This window comes from Oryx dammah, unplaced genomic scaffold (assembly GCF_014754425.2).
Source record: "Oryx dammah isolate SB20612 unplaced genomic scaffold, SCBI_Odam_1.1 HiC_scaffold_25, whole genome shotgun sequence".
NCBI classification, from domain to species: Eukaryota; Metazoa; Chordata; class Mammalia; order Artiodactyla; family Bovidae; genus Oryx; species Oryx dammah.
This window is the reverse complement of record NW_024070209.1, coordinates 94,321,865-94,339,874: the sequence shown is the minus strand read 5'-3', so window position 1 is coordinate 94,339,874 and position 18,010 is coordinate 94,321,865. Positions and strand designations below refer to the sequence as shown.

The following is an 18,010-nucleotide window of genomic DNA, read 5'->3' as shown; positions in this document are numbered from 1 at the left end:
TCACTAGATGCCTTGTGAGTGAGAAGAGCAGGGGTCCTGACTCTGGAGTTTTGGAGTTGGAAAGATGTGAACCTGAAACTGCTTGTGGTCACATATCATGGGCTTAAGTTTGGCTGCATGTAAGAAAAAATTCCAAATAAAAGTGGCTTAAACATGCAATTATTTGGGATTTTTTGCATGTAAAAAAAGACTTATGGTGGTCAGTTCAGGGCTCATATGACAAGTACTGGCGTCCAGCCTCACCCCATGGCCCAAAATAGCTGCCAGAGCTCCAGCCATTACACCCATATTTTAGGCAACAGGAAGGCAGAAAGGGGAGAAGAGCAAAAGAGATGCTTCTTCCAGCTGAGTCAGCTTGCCTTCCCTTAGGCAGCCTTTCCAGGATGACTATAGAATATTTCTCTTTGTGTATCACTGGTTGCAAAGGAGTTTGAAAAAGCTCATTTATCACCTGGGTGCTTTGCTGCTTCAAATATTTAAAACTGGGCTTCTGTCTCTGTCACAGGCTACTTTTCTGTTCTATCCATATGAAGTGGGAGGGAATAAAGTCAGTTGAGAGCAAAGCACTCATGAGATAGGAGATAGAGTGAGGGAGAATGGGGTGGGGGGTAGGAGAGAGAAAAAGAGTGGGAGACAGGAAGAGATGCAAGGACAGAGAGGCAGGGGGAGACGAGGATGTCACCAAATCCCCCAGGCAGAAGGGTGGCTGAAGCCAGCCTCATCCCTCAACCTCCAGGTTGCGTGGATCAGCAAGCACTTCCTTTTCTCCAGCCAGGATGAATTCGGTTTCTGTCACTTGTAACTGGAAGAGGGTGCTGAACTTGGACATGGATTTGCCTTCTTTGAGCCTTATTTTTCCTTCCAAGAAGTGAGGATCCTATTGCCCACCAGGTGGTGCTGTGACAAGGACTAATTGTGATGATACCTGCCCGGCTCCAGGTAGGGAGCTCAGCCTGGTGGCCCTGCTCTTCGTCCAGTTATTTCCTCCTGTCCAGCTCCAGGGATCGTGCTCCGCGATTGCTGGGGGTTTACATGGAACCGACTCCACGTCTGACCCGGGGGGCTGGCTAGACTCAGGGCAGTTTTCCAAACACCTGAGTGTGTGTGTGTGTGTGAGTTGCTTAGTCATGTCCTGTGTGTGTGTGTGTTAGTTGCTTAGTCATGTCCCAACTCTTTGACACCATGGACTGTAGCCTGTCAGGCTCCTCTGTCCATGGAATTCTCCAGGCAAAATACTGGAATGGGTTGCCATTTCCTTCTCCAGGGGATCTTCCTGACCCAGGGATCGAACCTGGGTCTCCTGCATTACAGGCAGATTCTCTACCATCTGAGCTATAGGAAGTCGCCTGAGTACTGGGATGGAAACCGAAGACACCCCCAAATGAAGAGATGAATGGAGGGAGAGCTGGAGAAATTCCTGGAACAGAAAAAACAGCTGCTACCTTGTCATAAGGGGCTGTGTTCTTGGGCACAAGCAGAGGAGCTTAGACCCCTGACCTAAGTGGGTCTGAAACCTGGGGTGGGAATTCCTTCTTGTTCTGGGGAGGTCAGTCTTTTGTTCTATTAAAGTCTTCACCTGGTTGTATGAGGTCCACCCATATGACAGAGGGTAATCAGATTTTTTTCTTGCCTTCCCTTTTGGGTGGCATACAGGATCTTAGTTCTTTAACCAGGGATTGATCCTGTGCTCTCTGCAGTGGAAGGGTGGAGTCTTAATCACTGGACCACCAGGGAAGTTCCTGCTTTACTCAAAGTCCACCAATTTAAATGTTAATCTTATCCAAAAACATCTTTACACAGAATAATGTTTAACCAAACTTCTGGGCATGGTGGCTCAGCCAAGCTGATACATAAAATCAGTATCACATAGTGCTTAGGTTAGTATTTTGTTGAATAACCAAGAATGAAAATCAGGAGAGGGGACATCTTTATAATTCTCCCTACCACACGTGGGCATGTAGCCCAGGTTACCAGGATACCCCAGTCAGGGTATCCATGCTCCTGGCCAAGGCTAGTCACCCTAGGATGGGCACACGAGACAGGTGGCCCACTGGGTCTTCTACTAGAATTTCTGGGAAATTTTCCTGTGCTCTTCTAACTGGGACAGCCAAACCAGAGGAGTGCTGGTCCTCTGCCACATTTTAGAGAAAAATCAAGCGAAAGCAAAGCCAGCCCAGAAGAGAGCAAATCCAAGATCAGGACAGAGTTCTGGAGACCGTCTTTAGGCCATCTTTTATGCGGTGGCTCAGACAGTAGAGGGAAAAATAAAGTTCAAGTGTGAGTTGCTCAGTCGTGTCTGACTCTTTGCGACCCCATGGACAGTAGCCCGCCAGGCTCCTCTGTCCATGGAATCTCCAGGAAGAATACTGGAGTGGGTTGCCATGCCCTTCTCCAGGGTATCTTCGTGTACTGAAATCCAGTCAGCCCTGAACAATTTTGCTAAAAACCAGTTCTCCAAAAGCCAGTTCCATTTAAAATTATTAAGTCACTTAAGAAGTAAGCAATTTGCCAAATGAATCAAAGTATCTATTAAAAATTATTTCTTTTAACTAGGCAAGTCCATGACCTCTGTTGCCAAGAGCTACTCACCCTTAGAAAATCAGTACCTGGTAACCTGTTGGGCCCTAGAAGAGACTGATGACCGTGCCACATCAAGTAGCCTGAGATTTAAGCTGTCCCTTGTGAACTGGTGTTTTTTTTTTTTAATTTTAATTTTTACTTTATTTTGCTTTACAATACTGTATTGGTTTTGCCATACATTGACATGAATCAGCCACGGGTGTACATGAGTTCCCAATCCTGAACCCCCCTCCCATCTCCCACCCCATATCATTGAACTGGTGTTTTCTGATCCTCCAAGTCATCAGGACAGTGGGCCCAGCAGCACTTCATCCTATGGTAAAAACACTACATTGGAGTTGGAGTCCAGCGAGGCCTAGAGGACAGAATTTACATGATTCTGCAGCCTCGATGTCCTCGAGGTCCACTGCAGATGTTGCTCCCTCAACTCGCACCTCAGGCCTCCACTCGAGCCTGCTGAAAGTGAAAGTGAAAATGTTAGTCACTTCACTTCACAGTCTTTGCAATCCCATGGACTGTAGCCCGTCAGGCTCTTCTGTCCATGAAATTCTCCAGGCAAGAATCCTGGGGTGAGTTGCCATTTTCTCCTCCAGGGGATCTTCCCTGCCCAGGGATCAAACCTGGGTTTCACGCATTGTGGGCAGATGCTTTACTGTGTGAGCCACCAGTGAAGTGTCTGAGCCTGCTGCTTCCCTCTTATAAGGGTCCCTGTGATCACTCTGGAGGATAATCTTCTCATTTCAAGATCCTTAACTGGAATGGTATCTGCAAAGTCCCTTTTACCATGTAAGGTAACATCTTCACAGGTTGCAGGGACTGGGCCATCAGCATATTTGGGGGTGGGTATTACTCAGCCTACGGCGCCTACCAATGATGACATTCACCCATTGATTCCTTCCCTCCATGCAGTGACTTGGTGATCGATCAGCTGGAACCTTGCTGGAGGTGGTAAGAGCCCCGATCCTCCAGGTGTCCTGCCCCCACCCCTAGGCCCTCCCGCTGCATGTGATCCACTCCGCATGATCTCGTGGTTTGGCCACTGCCTTACTTAGGACAGGGGCAGACACATGAGGGTCACTCTGGGCTTATTTCTCTCTGGCTACAGAATGCAATAAATCAGTCTTCTTCTGAGCCAGCAGCACTCACAGAGCACAGCATCTGCTATGTGCCTGGTGCTTCACTGGCTTTTTGCTCACCCACAGGGTGGGCTTTTCTCTCCTTTATGGGCGTGGAAGGCTCAGAGAGGCCATGTGGCTTGCTCAAGGTCACACAGTGTGGAAGTGGCAGATTGGACCTGAGGTCCAGAGTACTCCAGGTCCCGACCCTTACCCCTCAGTAAAGCCACAGACAGGCCTCAAGGATGGCGGCTTCTCCTCATGTCTGCATTCTTTTTCCTTGGCCCTCAGATTTCAAGTTCAAGCTCAGTTCCCTCCAAGTTCAGCAGGAGTCGGCCGGTGGCTGTTGGGAACAGAAGACATTAGGCTTCCTGTGCGGGGGGCCCCCGGCCCCCGAACTGCTGTCACCTTTTAATAGATTTCTTGGGGAACGAGTAATTTGTTGCTGGTTCGGGCTCGGTGTTCAGCAGGAAGTCCCTGCAGGCCTGGAAGGTCAGTATGAAGCGACTCAAAGGCGATGCTGGAAGAGGATGCGGGTCAGTGCCGGCCGCCGAGCTCAGCCGCGCTGCCAATTACCGCCCGGCCTGCTTCCTGCCGCGGACGCGCCCAGGGCCAGGGCTTTGAACCCTGGCAGGGAGGCCAGCTTCCAGTAAACAACCCAGGGCAGTGGGCAGATTGACAGCAGAAATGCAGGGGGCCGGCTGGCCACTGGTGCTGCTCACCACTCCTGCGGGCAGATGGACAGGACCGCAGTCCCCTGGGGGGGTCCCCACAGTCGGGGGGCTGGGGGCCATCAGCGTGTCTGAGCCTCACTCTGAGTACACAGCCTCCTGCCATGTCCAGTGGGGTTTCTCAGCCATCATTTCTGGGCCATGGAAGATGCTTTTTTTCTGGGTGGGGGGATGAGCCTGGTCTGGGTCCCTTTCTCGGTCACCAGCCTGGGAGCAGGGGTTTGGGGAAAGAGCCCACAGAGGGTCACCAGTGTCCTGACTTTTTTCTCTCTCCGAAAGCCTCGGAAATATTTGGGGGCAATGGTGGCGCTGCCAGGCTTTCCACCACCACTTTATTTGGCAGTTAAAGGACATGTGCTCGGTGCAGGATTTCGTTTGTGTGAAGCTGTGGAATTTTGAGATATTAGCAAGTGATTGCCTTTATAAGGGACTGACTGGAGGAAGCATGAGGGATCTTTCTGGGGTTGGTGGGAATGTTGTGTATCTTGGTTGGGTGCTGATTACACATTTGTCAAAACCCATCCAACTGTGTCCTTCAAAGCTGTCCATTTTACTGTATGCAAACTCTACCTCAATGAGAGAAGATAAAGGGTAAGAAAGGGGATGCAGAGGCCTGGAGAACTGGGGACAGACAAGACAGACACACACACACACACACACACACACTTTTCCCTTCTAAAATCAGGACATTTATTCCCTTCCTTTTCCTTTCCTTGGTGTAATTGCAAAAGAACACACAGGTTTTGTTCATCTTTGTACTATGACTGATACCCTTCCTCATGAAATGAGTACATGGGTGGGACGTGGAATGAGATACCTGAGTGGGCTGGTGTCTTGTTCCTAAGCTCAAGGCACCTGGCCTTGGGTCCCCAGAGTGGGGCCATTAATTAAAGCCCCAGCAGCTGTTGCTCTGAGAGAAAGAACCTGCATGTCCACCCAGCCCCTGATGCTCCCCTGCTGCCCCCTGACCTCCTTTGAGTTGCCCGTGGATCCAGAAGTAAGTGGCTGTTTCCGTGGCTGAGAGGGCTGCTTGGACCCAGCAAGCTCTCCATTCCACACCTGGAATATATCATCATGCCAGAACGCCAAGGAGATCTCAAAGTGGTAGGGAGCTCATTTGAAAAGACTCCAAGAGCTACATTTGGGACAACTGAAGATCAAAATGATTAATAACAAGAATGGATCATAGTGCATAAAATTGAAAAAAAAAATCCTTGAATTAAAAAAAAAAAAAAGACCCAGAGAAATCAGGGTAAGGGAAAGCTCTTTCTTAGAAGAGTGCCAACTGAGGAGGAGTGATGGAGACAGAAAATGAAATCTTCTAATCACACTTTTCCCTTCTAAAATCAGGACATTTATTCCCTTCCTTTTCCTTTCCTTGGTGCAGTTGCAAAAGAACACATGGGTTTTGTAAAAATGGATTTGGGTAGAAATCAATGAGTACCATTTCCATTGGGTCAAAGACCACTGGCAATAGGCTATGCACTCAGTCTTAAAGCATCACCCACAAATTACTTTTTAATTATAAAGAGGAAAATTAGCTTTACGCATGGAGAAGCCTGACGGACCCCACCTTACCCAAATGATTAAACTTACTGCCAGTTTTGGGGCAAGCCAATATCAATGCCCCCTGATGTGGTGCCCGGAGAAAAGACACGTCACTTATGAGGACCTCCTGTCAAAAATGCTTACCTGCCAAAGTCACTGGACAAGTCCACGTTGAAGAAAATTCTTTGGAACTAGCCTGGCCTTTTTATGAACGACAAAAAGCAAGGAGTTTAAAGAGTCACAGAGACTGCATTCAGTGGAGCTCCCTGATTGGATCTTGATCACAAAAATCATGATATCAGAGAAACTGCACGTAGACAGGATATTAGGGTACAAGCCTGAACATATACTGCATTTCTGGAATGTGACAAGGGTATCGTGGTTTTGTAGGGAATGCTCTGCTTATTAGGAGGCTGGGCTGGGACAGTTGATGGGATCCTGCATCATAAAAATCATGGAGGTTTTATTGGGATAATTGCCGGTGTTTGAAAGTGAACTGAATATTAGGTAGTAATATTAAATCCTTATAGTGGTATTGTGTTTGTGTAGGAGAATGTCCTTGTTTTCAGTAGATTTGTCCTGTAGCATTTAGGATAGAGCATTGTGTGATTTTCAATTTGATTCAGCAGGGAGAGAAAGTTGAGAGAGAATGGTTCAGTGTACTATTCTTGCAACTTTCTGAAGGCTTGAAAAAACTTCAAAATAAAAAAGTTGAGAAAAAGTAATGCATAGGGAGAGAGAATTGGAGGAAAAAAAGGCAGAGGCTCAAAGAGTAAAATAAGAATGACTTGAGGACTTCCTTGGTGGTCCAGTGGTGAAGTCTCTGTTCGTCCACTGCAGGAGTCACGGGTTCAATCCCTAGTTGGGGAAGTTCTGTGTACTTCAGCCAAAAATAAATAAATAAGTAAAATAGTATTCTCTAAAAAAATAAAAGAATGACTTGATATACCATCAGCAAGGTATTATGACTGTTTGTAATATGATTTTTTTACATACATAATATACATCCACATACATTATAAAGTTGGAGCCATATATATTCTGCCCCATTTCTCATTCTTTCCCCTGTGTCATTAAACATACATTGAAAACATAATTTTTAATGGCTTTGTATATTCCATCATAAATTATTTAGCCATTCACCTGTTGTTTGACATTAAAGTGGTTTCTAGATTTTTATTATGATAATCTATTATAATATCCAATGTTTGTAATCCATTAGTCAACATATAGCCAATGTATATAATACACTATTCAATATAGATCCAATATATAATCCACTATAACACCCAACGTGGACTATCATAAATAATGTCACAACGCACAGCTTCACACCCCTATCTTTGAGGAAAGAGTCAGAGAGGGAATTTCTGAGTTAAATGTTCCTAACTTTTTTAAGGATCTTGAACTATTTTTTTAAAGGTAGACAGGATATTAGATAGTAATCCTGAGCCCATATCACATTTCCAAAATGTGACAATGGTATTGTGGTTTTGAAGGAGAAAGCCCTGGTTATTAGGAGACTTTGCTGGAGTATTTATCTGACAACTGAATTCAGTGTGAGAACTTGATGGGATCCTGGATCATAAAAATCATTGAGGTTTTAGTGGGATAACTGGGGGAATTTGAAAGTGGATTGAATATTAAATAGAAAAACTGAATCCTCAAGTAAAACTAAATCTGTGTAGTAGTATTGTGTTTATATAAAAGAACGTCCTTTGTTTTAGCGAGATTTGTCCTCTAGAAGTAGTGTGGAGGGTTGTGTAATTTTTCAGTTGATTCACCGGGGAGAGAGGGAGAGAGAAAGGGAACTGTTTTATTGCAGTGTAGTTCATATACAAAAAACTGCCCTGCTTAGCATGAGAGCTGCCCTCTTGACAAATTTTGAAGGGCACAATAGGATGTTGCTAATTCAGGTACTTGTTGTATGGGATCTTGAACTAGTTTGGACAGTGGCTTTCCAGAAAGGCGGTACTCATGAGCAAATGGCAAAAGTGCTCATTTTGTCACATCATCGCTAACACTGAGGATTATTATCAGAAAAAATTCTTTGATCGATTTTATGACAGCAGCTTAATTGATGAGAATGTTCCCACGAATGCATTTTCATCCTTCTTCCACTGGACTGTTGGGACTTGGCCCTTCTCCCTGTCTCCAGCCTCCTCCCCCGACTTGGTGGCTATGACGTCATTCTCCCCTGGGCCCTGCCTGCCTCTCTCCGCTCTTTGCCTGCTCCTCATCCTTACCTGCATGACAAGCAATACCGTCCCTGGCCTCTGTCTTTGGCTCCCTTCTCTGCCTCTACCACTCTCTTGAAGCATCTCATTCACATTCAGGACCAGCATGGCCTTTTCCCTGCTGTCCTGCACCTCCCTCCCCAACCCAGACCTCCAATGCAGTATATCCCAAAGGGACCCACGTGACCTTCCTGCCATCACCCATCCTGCCACCCAAGTCAGACCCCTGGAGAACATCAACTCTTCCATTTCTCCTGCTCCTCTCATCTCACCTCTGACCACCTCCTGTTTGACCTTCTGTAATATTTCTTGAGATGGTTCCCTTCTTACCATCATCACTGCTACCACACTTATTCAGATCATCTTCACCTCCTCCCTGGCCCATGACTGTAGTTTCCTCCCGGATGGCCTATTTCCAGAGACTCCCTGTCCGCCCCACCCTTTGACCAGCTGCCAAGTTGATTTGCACGATACACGGACATGAGGTCCTGCCTGCCTTGGTCCCTGCTGAGTTTCCGGCTTTTCACTCCCTCTCATTGAATGCCCTCCAACGTGCCTCCACGTGTCTGCTCAGACTCTCCGCCTCCTGGAGCTCCCGTTCTCTTTCCTGCGACCCCAGCTAGCTGACTCCTGCTCAACTTTTCAGTTTTGTTTACAATCCCATGTTCTCTGTGATGAATTTACTGTTGCTTTTCCTCCTCCGGGGGAGCTCTCCTCTCTCTTTGGAATCTCTTTGTACCCTGTGAAATTTCTATCAGAACTTTCTGGCCCTTTAAGCTTCTTACATTGATTCTTGTATCCATTTCCCTTGAGGGCAGAGTCTTTGTGTTCCTGAGCCCAGCACAGTGCCAGACACAGAACTGGAGTTTGTTTAAGGGATGTCTAAATGAATGAATGAATGAGGTAGCATTTGCTTTGCTGTGGGAGGGGTTGGCATGTCCAGACCATGGTGAAGACGGGGAACTAGATCGAGGCACACAGTCAGAGGCTTGGTTGGAGGAATCATCAGGATACCCTTTCTCTGGGTGACACACTCTGCTCAAACTTTCTTTGTCAAGTGGGAATCCCATTCTTCCGAGAGAAGTCTCAGTGCTTCTCCGCTTGCACGCCTCCCGTGGCTCCCCAGTGCCCTCCGGACAGGCCCAGCTTCTGAGTCAGCCTATGAAGCCCTTCAAAATGGGATGTATTCTCATGACTTCCTTGTGACTTGCGCAGACCCTTGATGGGAAGAAGGGAGGATACCCATTCCTACTCACCATCAGCTGGGTGGGCAAACTCATGGCTCTTCTCATCTGCTGGGGCTAAGTAGTTAAACTCTCATCTTGGGTCCCACTTGCAATGATCGGGATTCTGTGGGTCTTGGCAGGGCCCTAGAATCTGCTAAGTGCCCCAGTAGAGTCTGGAGAGGGTGGGGGGAATTCACACCCAATGCTGCTGTGTGTTTGCCATGCCCTCCTGCTGGAGCTGTGTTTCTGTGGCCTGTGCAGCAAGGCTTGGCACTTGGATGCTGTGCCAGGACCCTGGAGCCGGGAGCAGCTGCTCTAATTCATGCAAAGGAAGGCGCCCAGGTTTGCCCTGTCTATTTATAGCTTATTTATGAAGAAGGAAAAACAAGGACCCAGTTGCCTTAGCAACCGGGAGCATCATGGGCTGCTTTCCCTGCGATGGGAAGATGGCCAAGTCTCCTTGTGGGGGGCACCCCCGGATGTGTGTGTATCCTGATAGAGGATGGGGTGAGCCTTCCAGGGCCTGTCCCACGCTGGGCTCCTAGCAGCCTACAGGCTGGGGGAGGGTGCTTGCCAGGCCCTTGGAAACTCTGGGCGGGCGCAGGGGCCGTGCACAGCTGAACCCTCCTCTCCTGGCCTCCGTGCTCACTCCTGTCTTCTGGTTGCCCACCCTGCTGCCTCATGCCCTCTGGGGAGCCGTTTCCTGGGCATGCTCTGGCACTCAGGGCGCGTAGCTCGGTGAACCAGAGGTGCAGTTCCCAGACCAGCGCCCTTTGAGGCTGTGATGTAGCATAGAGCCAGACACTAAGGAAGGGTTTAACAAATAGTGAATGAATGACTGACTGAACAAATGAAGTGCTTTACAGTTCACATCCATGCTCTTACTTGGTATGCACAAGGCAAGAGAAACACCGTAATGTGCTCTCATTTTATATACGTGAAAACGGATGAGCAGTGAAGAGACCAGCCTCCAATCACACAGCTGGGAACGAGCTGAGCTTGGCTTGCTTTTGTTCTAGCAAAGCCCTGAGGGACACGGGAGCTTGGGTTCCAGCTGGACCGTAATTGCCAGGGGTCGGGAAAGTGGTGTTGTGTCTGGTCTGGGGCTGGGAGGCACGTGGTTCAAACTGTGGCTCTGTTACTTAGCTGTGTGCCACTTATCATCTTAAGCCCACGACTTCACTTCTCTGGGCCTCAGTTTGCTCACCTGTAAAGTGGGGCGGTAATGCCTGACCCTAAGGGACTGCCAGTCCCAGAAGGCAGGCACTGTGTCTGTCTCTGGATCATCTGTTTTCTGGGTTGGCTTATTCTAGGATGACCATGAGACCTGGTACATAAAGTGGTTAGAACAGGTTGTGAGGGACACACAGGGAATGTTGGTTGTTACTATATTATTAGGAAACAGGCACAGAGAGTCCGATGGCTTCCCTGAGGTCACACAGCCAAATCCAGCGCAGAAGTGAGCTCTACCAGTCAGTCAGGTTTGGTGGCACTGCCAGGGATTAATTTGGGACTGTGTCCAGGCCCAGATTCAGGACTGGGCTGTGTCCCAGGGCACAGCAGTCATGCTGGACAGGGAGGCTGAAGCAGGGTCTCTGGGTGCCGGGGATCTCTCTAGAGCTGCCCTCCCTACGGCCCTGCCCCAGGCAGAGTGGAGTTTTCAGGGCCTTGGGCTGGCTATCTCAGGGGCCGGTCCAGGCTGCCTGGAGGCTCTCTGTCGCCCTCTGCTGGGTTCCGGCTGCCTCTGCTGAGCCACCTCCAGAAGATGGAAGACAACGCCACCTCTTAAGCTTGTCCGAGTGTGAAGACCATACCAAAGAGACCCAGTTAGGAAGAGAAATGCCCCAGGACAAACTGAGATGACAGATCATTTCCACATCCTTCCCAGGCTCCTCTAGCTCCCGCCCAGACCCCAGGGCTGGACACAGATGCCCCGCCACCATTCTCGGGGTTGGGGGGGGGGCGGGCTCTGCTTCTTTTTGCTGCAGGCGCATCCGCCTCATCACTCTTTCCTGAAAACCAAGTGTGCCAGGGCTTTTTGTTTGGTTTTGTGTGTCCCATACCCCAGACCTTCGCTCGGGTGTCTGTTCTTCCTGCCTTCCCACCCCACGAGCTCCTGCTCTGTCCTTCTGAGCCTCTTGGCTTCTGCACCATCCATCCTCCATCTAACCCTTAGCACACCAGGCTGTGAGTCTGGGGCCGTCTCTCCTCCCTCTGACAGTGAACTGATGAGGTGTGTTTATTTCATAGGGCTGCTGTAACAGTACCACAAACTGGGTGGCTTAAGTAACAGATATAACAGAAAAGTATTGTCAGGAATTCCCCAATGGTCCAGCGGTTAGGACTCAGACTCTCACTACTGAGGACCGGGGTTCAAGCCCTGGTTGAGGAGCTAAGATCCTGCAAGCCTCAGGTGTGGCCATAAAGAAGAGAAAAGAAGAGAAACTTACTGTCTCACAGTTTTGAAGGCTAGAAGTCTGAGTCTGAAAGCAAGGTATTGGCAAGGTATGGTCCTTCGGAGGGCCGTTCCAGACCTCTTACATAGCTTCCAGTAATTTTTATGTCCACATGGTGTTCTCCATGTGTGAAGCTCTAAATCTCGCCTTTGAAAAGGCCCTCAGTCCTACTAGATTAAGATCTACTCCAATGACCTCATTTTTACTGATTACCTCCTCTCTCCAAATAAGATCACATTATGATGTACTGGGATTTGAGACATCAGTGTATCAATTTTGGGGAGAGGGGACAATTCAATCCATAACAAGAAGGAGAGGAACTCCATTGGATTCACCTTTGTGTTCATTCTCACAGGGCTGAGCCCAGAGCAGGTGTGAGAGAGTATGATGAACATTGTGAAAGTGGTCTTAAATTCAATTACTGTTTCTACTTACTGACCCTATGGCATCTGGGGCATGTTGAATTGTGACCTGTCCTATCCAGGCCTTACGGAGTTGAGCCTCTCTCATCAGGAGGGTGGAGAAGGCAATGGCACCCCTCTCCAGTACTCTTGCCTGGAAAATCCTATGGATGGAGGAGCCTGGTGGGCTGTGGTCCATGGGGTTGCTAAGAGTCGGATATGACTGAGCAACTTCACTTTCACTTTTCACTCTCATGCATTGGAGAAGGAAATGGCAACCCACTCCAGTGTTCTTGCCTGGAGAATCCCAGGGACGGGGGAGCCTGGTGGGCTTCCGTCTATGGGGTCGCACAGAGTTGGACACGATTGAAGAAACTTAGCAGCAGCATCAGGAGGGGGACATTTCTAGAACAAAGCCTGTCCTTTTAGTTTTCACATTCAACAAAGCAGAAACTTGGTGAGCCGGGAGATACCCACTCTTTCGTCAGTAGATTCCTGTGAAGACAGGTGAGTGAGGCTTCATTTTCCTTTGTTTTTGTTCAGTCACTAAGTCATGTTTGACTCTTTGTGACCCCATGGACTGTAGCACACCAGGCTTCCCTGTCCTTCTCTGTCTCCCGGAGTTTGCTCAGACTCCTGTCCATTGAGTTGGTGATGCCATCCAACCATCTCATCCTCTGTTGTCCCTTTCTCCTCCTGCCTTCAATCTTTCCCAGCATCAGAGTCTTTTCCATGAGTCGGCTATTGGCATCAGGTGGCCAAAGTATTGGAGCTTCAGCTTCAGCATCAGTGCTTCCAGTGAATATTCAGGGTTGTTTTCCTTTAGGATTGACTGATTTGATCTCCTTGCAGTCCAAGAGACTCTTAAAAGCCTTCTCCAGCACCACAGTTTGAAAGCACTCAGCCTTCTTTATGGTCCACCTCTCACATCCGTACATGACTACTGGAAAAACCACAACTTTGACTATACAGACCTTGTTGGCAAAGTGATGTCTGTGCTTTTTAATATGCTGTCTAGGTTTGTCATTTTCCTAATGTTACACAAAAGACCCAGAAAAGTAATGAAAAGGAACTTAACTTTTGACAAATATTTATTGAACACATAGTTGTGATAGGCATGGTTCTGGGTGACTGAGATGCCATTCATTCATTTATTCATTCCTGGAAACAAGCTTGACACATAGTAGGTGCTGAGTGAATAACTTAATTACATAGTTGAATCATTTAAATATTTGCTGAATGAATAAATTAATTCATCTCACAATTATTGGGGCTATGATCTATTTCTATGTAAATCTGAACAAGTTACTTTAATGAATCCTAATTTCCATCAATAAAATGAGTTGAATTATATAGCTACCTTTGAGGCTTGTTGGCAGGATAAAATGAATGTATTAACAATAATAGCTATTTATGGAGAAGTTGCTACATGCCAGGATAAATGCTCTTTATGTACAGTTTTTGATTTTCACAGGAGCTTTTTAAAAACTGAAATAAAATCAACATAACAAAACTGTCACCATTTAAAAATGTGCAGCACAGTGGCTTACAGTACATTCATAATGTTGTGTGACCATTACAAGCATCTAATTTCAGAACACTGTCATCATCCCCAAAAGAGACTCAGTACCCATTAGACAGTCACTCCCCATTTTCTCCTCCTGCACCATCTCCTCGTGCTTGGTTGTGTCCGACTCTGCAATCCCATGGACTGTAGCCCGCCAGGCCCTCTGTCCATGGGGTTTTTCAGGCAAGAATACTGGAGTGGGTTGCCATTTCCTTCTCCAGGCCATCTCCTCCACCCAGGGACCAAACCCAAGTCTCCTGTGTCTCCTGAACAGATAGATTCTTGTTGAGCCCCCTGGGGAGCCCCGTCCCATCTCCCAGTGACCACTACTTTACTTTCTGGCTGTATGCATTTGTCTAGTGAGGATATGTCATAGCAATGGAGCCATACTGCATGTGCTTTTTGTGCCTGGCTTCTTTCATTTAGTACCATGTTTCTAAGCTCATCTGTTGTAGCATGTGTCAATGCTTCATTCCTTTTGATGGATGAATAATATTCTGTTGCACTGATGTACCACATTTTGCTTATCCATTCATCAAGTTGATGGACACTTGGATTGTTTCCATTATTTGGCTATTATGAGTAACGCGGCTATAAAAATTTGTGTACAAGTTTTTGTGAACATCTGTTTCCAATTCTCTTGGATATATACCTAAGAGGCAATTGCTAGGTCTATGTTTAATTCTGTGTGTCTGTGGGGGAAACTGCCAAATTGTTTTCTGGACAGCTGCACCACGCTCATATGAGGGTTCCAGTTTTCCCTCATCCCTGTCAACACGTGTTATTTTCTGTCTTTTTGATTATCGACATCTTAGTGGGTGTGCAATGGTATCGCCACTGTGATTTCTAATGACTAATGATGTTAAGCAGTTTTTTCTTTCAGGCTTCATTTTTATTCCACAGTAGCCTTTTTAGGCAGCTGTTTTCCCCACTTGACAGCAGAGGAAGCAAATTCAGAGTTGCAAGGAGGCGGTGGAGCTGTGCCTGGAAATTGGGTGTGCTTGTCTCTGAATCCCCATGTGGTCGAATTTGCAGTAGACGCCGCAGGGTGCCGGGTCTGTGGCGTGTCCACCTTAGATAAAAAGTCCTTTCCCCCTACTCCGGGCGTCAGTTTCTCCTCCCCTCCACTTGAGGCGCTCTACTCCAAACATCTCCAGGCTCCTCTAGGAGCCCGTAACTCTAAGATCAATCGCCCAAGCACTGAGTTTGCTCCGCCCGTCCAGCCCTAGCTCGCCGGTGGCGCCGGAAGTGATTTGTTCATTTTGTTGGCTCCCGCCCCCGGCCTGGAAGTACTTTTTCGGGAAGATGGCGGCTGTGTCAGTGTATGAACCACCAGTTGGAGGTTTCTCTTTCGATAACTGCCGAAGGTGTGGCCTTGCCCGGGGCCGGGTTCAGGGCGGGAGTAGGAGTGCGGTGTCGGGGTCGCAGCTGGGCTGCGGTCTGGGCCAGGAAATCCGAACCAAGGGTGGACAGAGGGGGCCCGCGGCCCGCGGCCCCTGTGACTCAGGGGAATCTGGGCCTGAGCGTGGCTTTCTCCTGAGGCCGGGTCCGCTCGTCCACTTTCCCGGCGCACCGGGACACCCTCCATCTCCGTCTCCTTAGGCGTGGTGCGGGTCCTGTCAGACGCTCTATTCGCAGAAAAACGGGACAGTCCTCTTTGGGGGAGGAACCAGTCAACATGGGCGTGAAGGCAAATGCTCGTCGTTTTTCTTTTTCCTGAGTTCCCTATTAGATACTCTTCCTGCCGGTGCGGCACAATTTGGTCCTGGCCTTCAACGCTTTATTCTTTCATTTGCTCTCAGAAATGCCGTCTTGGAAGCCGATTTTGCAAAGAAAGGGTACAAGCTTCCAACGGCCCGGAAAACTGGGACGACTATCGCAGGTGTGGTCTATAAGGTAAGCTGGAGCTGGCTGAGAGCAGCAGGAACCAGGCCACCTGGTCTCTTTTACTTCTCTGGGCTGTGTGAGGAAGGGCACATCTTACAGCGTACTACATCAGGAAAAGGTCTTTTAGGAGAGACTCAGCTTTTTGTGCACTTAATCGACAGTTTATATTCTTACCTCGCTTTGCAGTTTTCGATAGGAAGCCAATTTTCTGTCTTAACGTTACTAATTGAGGAAACAGAATGATGTAATGGGAGAAAACGAGATTTAGCCTTTTTTTGTTGCTTCTAACTTTGTGCAGGTCACTTACGTTCTCACAGCCACACTTTCCCGTCCAGGTGGACATAATAACTCCTGATCTAAATTGTTGTAAGGGTCAAAAGAGATAACTGGTTACTGTTGTTAGAGGTTAAGAGCGACATCTTTTAAAAAGAAATCGATAGACCTGGCTAATTTAATGGAAGGATTTCTGCATCTTAATCTAGACTTTTCTCATATTGGCTCTGTGATTTATAAGGAATTCACTGAATCTCTGAGCCTCATTTAAAAACAGGAATGATAGTTCCTACTGAGGGTTCAACCAGTAATGCTTATTAATAAGCCTTTTCTTGAATGCTGAAAGTATAGCACAATATTTCAGTGGGTAGGGGAGTGGTTCAGGGAGCAGGGTGTGGTCAGTATTGTTTTTCCTGAACTAGAGGACTGTTTGTATATGTGAAGTTGTTTAAAAGCATATATTTTTAAAAAACAGGATGGCATAGTTCTTGGAGCAGATACAAGGGCAACTGAAGGGATGGTTGTTGCGGACAAGAACTGTTCAAAAATACACTTCATATCTCCTAACATTTAGTAAGTATTGATTAGTTCGAATAACTCCTCTTTAAACATTCCAGGGGTAAAATTGCATTTACTGTTTCTTAATAAAACCTGTTGTTCAGTCTGTATTTTCTTTCTGTCTCCCTTAAATGGCATTTCCATCGACATAAACTAGTTATCTTCTAGTCCTTTTTGCTTTAGTTCAGTTTTGACCCAGTTCTGCCTTTTGTGTGCATTTTGAATCCACTCCCTCCTATCCTTCTACTGAGGCCTTGGTTTGAATTCTTTTTTCTCAGCTGGACTATTGCAGTTGTCATTTAAATGGTCCCTCTGCTTTTGGTCTTTTCTCTATCTCTATTGTTCACTTTTCTGCCATATTGGGTTTTGTAAAACACAGATCTCATAGATCTCCCTTTCCTCTTTAAAATTTTTTCAAGAGATTTTTCACATTTCACACTGCTTTCAGGATAAAATTGAAACTCTAGTATGATATTTAAAGTCATGTACGATTTCACAAAAAGACTATCTTTTCACCCTAATTTAGCTGCCATCACCGTCTGTTCCAGTTGTACCTGGACTGTCTATCTCCTTCATGTCCCTGCTCCTCTCATGTCCAAGCTGTTTCACCCTTGCTTTTGGAGCCCTTCTGCTTAGAAATACCCTTTCTTCTCTGTTTGTATAGTGTTTTTATTCTCTCCTTCCAAATCCAGCTCACATGAAACCTCGAAGATCAGAGTGAATTGCTCTTTTCCTCCAATTTCCTATAGCATTTTCTACCTGTGCTACTATATTGTAGTATATGTCTCTTATACTCAACTTTAAAATCAAGTGCTATTACTGTGTCATATTTTCTTTATCCTCAGCACTTTGGAATGACTGGTACCTAGTAGTAGATTCTTGGTAGATGTAAATGCAAGACTTTTAACATTCCTTGTTCTTTTGTACAACTTGTGTGTTTTCTTGGATCCATAAAATGCACACTGTTGAGAACATAGAAACTAATGATTTGAAAGGTTCCGTTGCACCACAGAAAATATATTTACATGTAATTAGATGTGCGCTCTTAATTTTATGTTTATTTAAGATTGGTTAGAGTAGTAACAGTGCATGTATACTCAAAAACATCTGTCTATATCCCTCACCTTTGTGGATGTTTTCCAAGAAGCTCCACTTCTAATTGAGCCCTTTGGTAATTAAATTTCAGCTACACTTCTTCTAATTGTATTTTTTAGTTGTTGTGGTGCTGGGACAGCTGCGGACACAGACATGACAACCCAGCTTATTTCTTCCAACTTGGAGCTCCACTCCCTTTCCACTGGCCGCCTTCCCAGAGTTGTGACGGCCAACCGGATGCTGAAGCAGATGCTTTTCAGGTAAGGTTTCAGGATGGGGATTTCTATAGCATCTTTTTTTCATGTCTTAGATTTTCAGCCAAGGGAGCCCTGGAAG

The 18,010-nt window shown here is 46.8% G+C and overlaps 1 protein-coding gene across 2 annotated transcripts in view; it reads left to right on the top strand.

Moving 5' to 3' along the window:
* Positions 1 to 15,083: 15,083 nt before the first annotated feature.
* Positions 15,084 to 18,010, top strand: part of PSMB7 (proteasome 20S subunit beta 7) — a 56,458-nt gene continuing 53,531 nt past the window's right edge. For both annotated transcript variants that reach the window (XM_040225100.1, XM_040225101.1), the window contains exons 1-4: positions 15,084 to 15,228; positions 15,664 to 15,757; positions 16,497 to 16,594; positions 17,794 to 17,934. In XM_040225100.1, the coding sequence (XP_040081034.1) occupies positions 15,167 to 15,228; positions 15,664 to 15,757; positions 16,497 to 16,594; positions 17,794 to 17,934 (395 nt within the window). In that variant the 5' untranslated portion in view covers positions 15,084 to 15,166. The remainder of the gene's footprint in view (positions 15,229 to 15,663; positions 15,758 to 16,496; positions 16,595 to 17,793; positions 17,935 to 18,010) is intronic.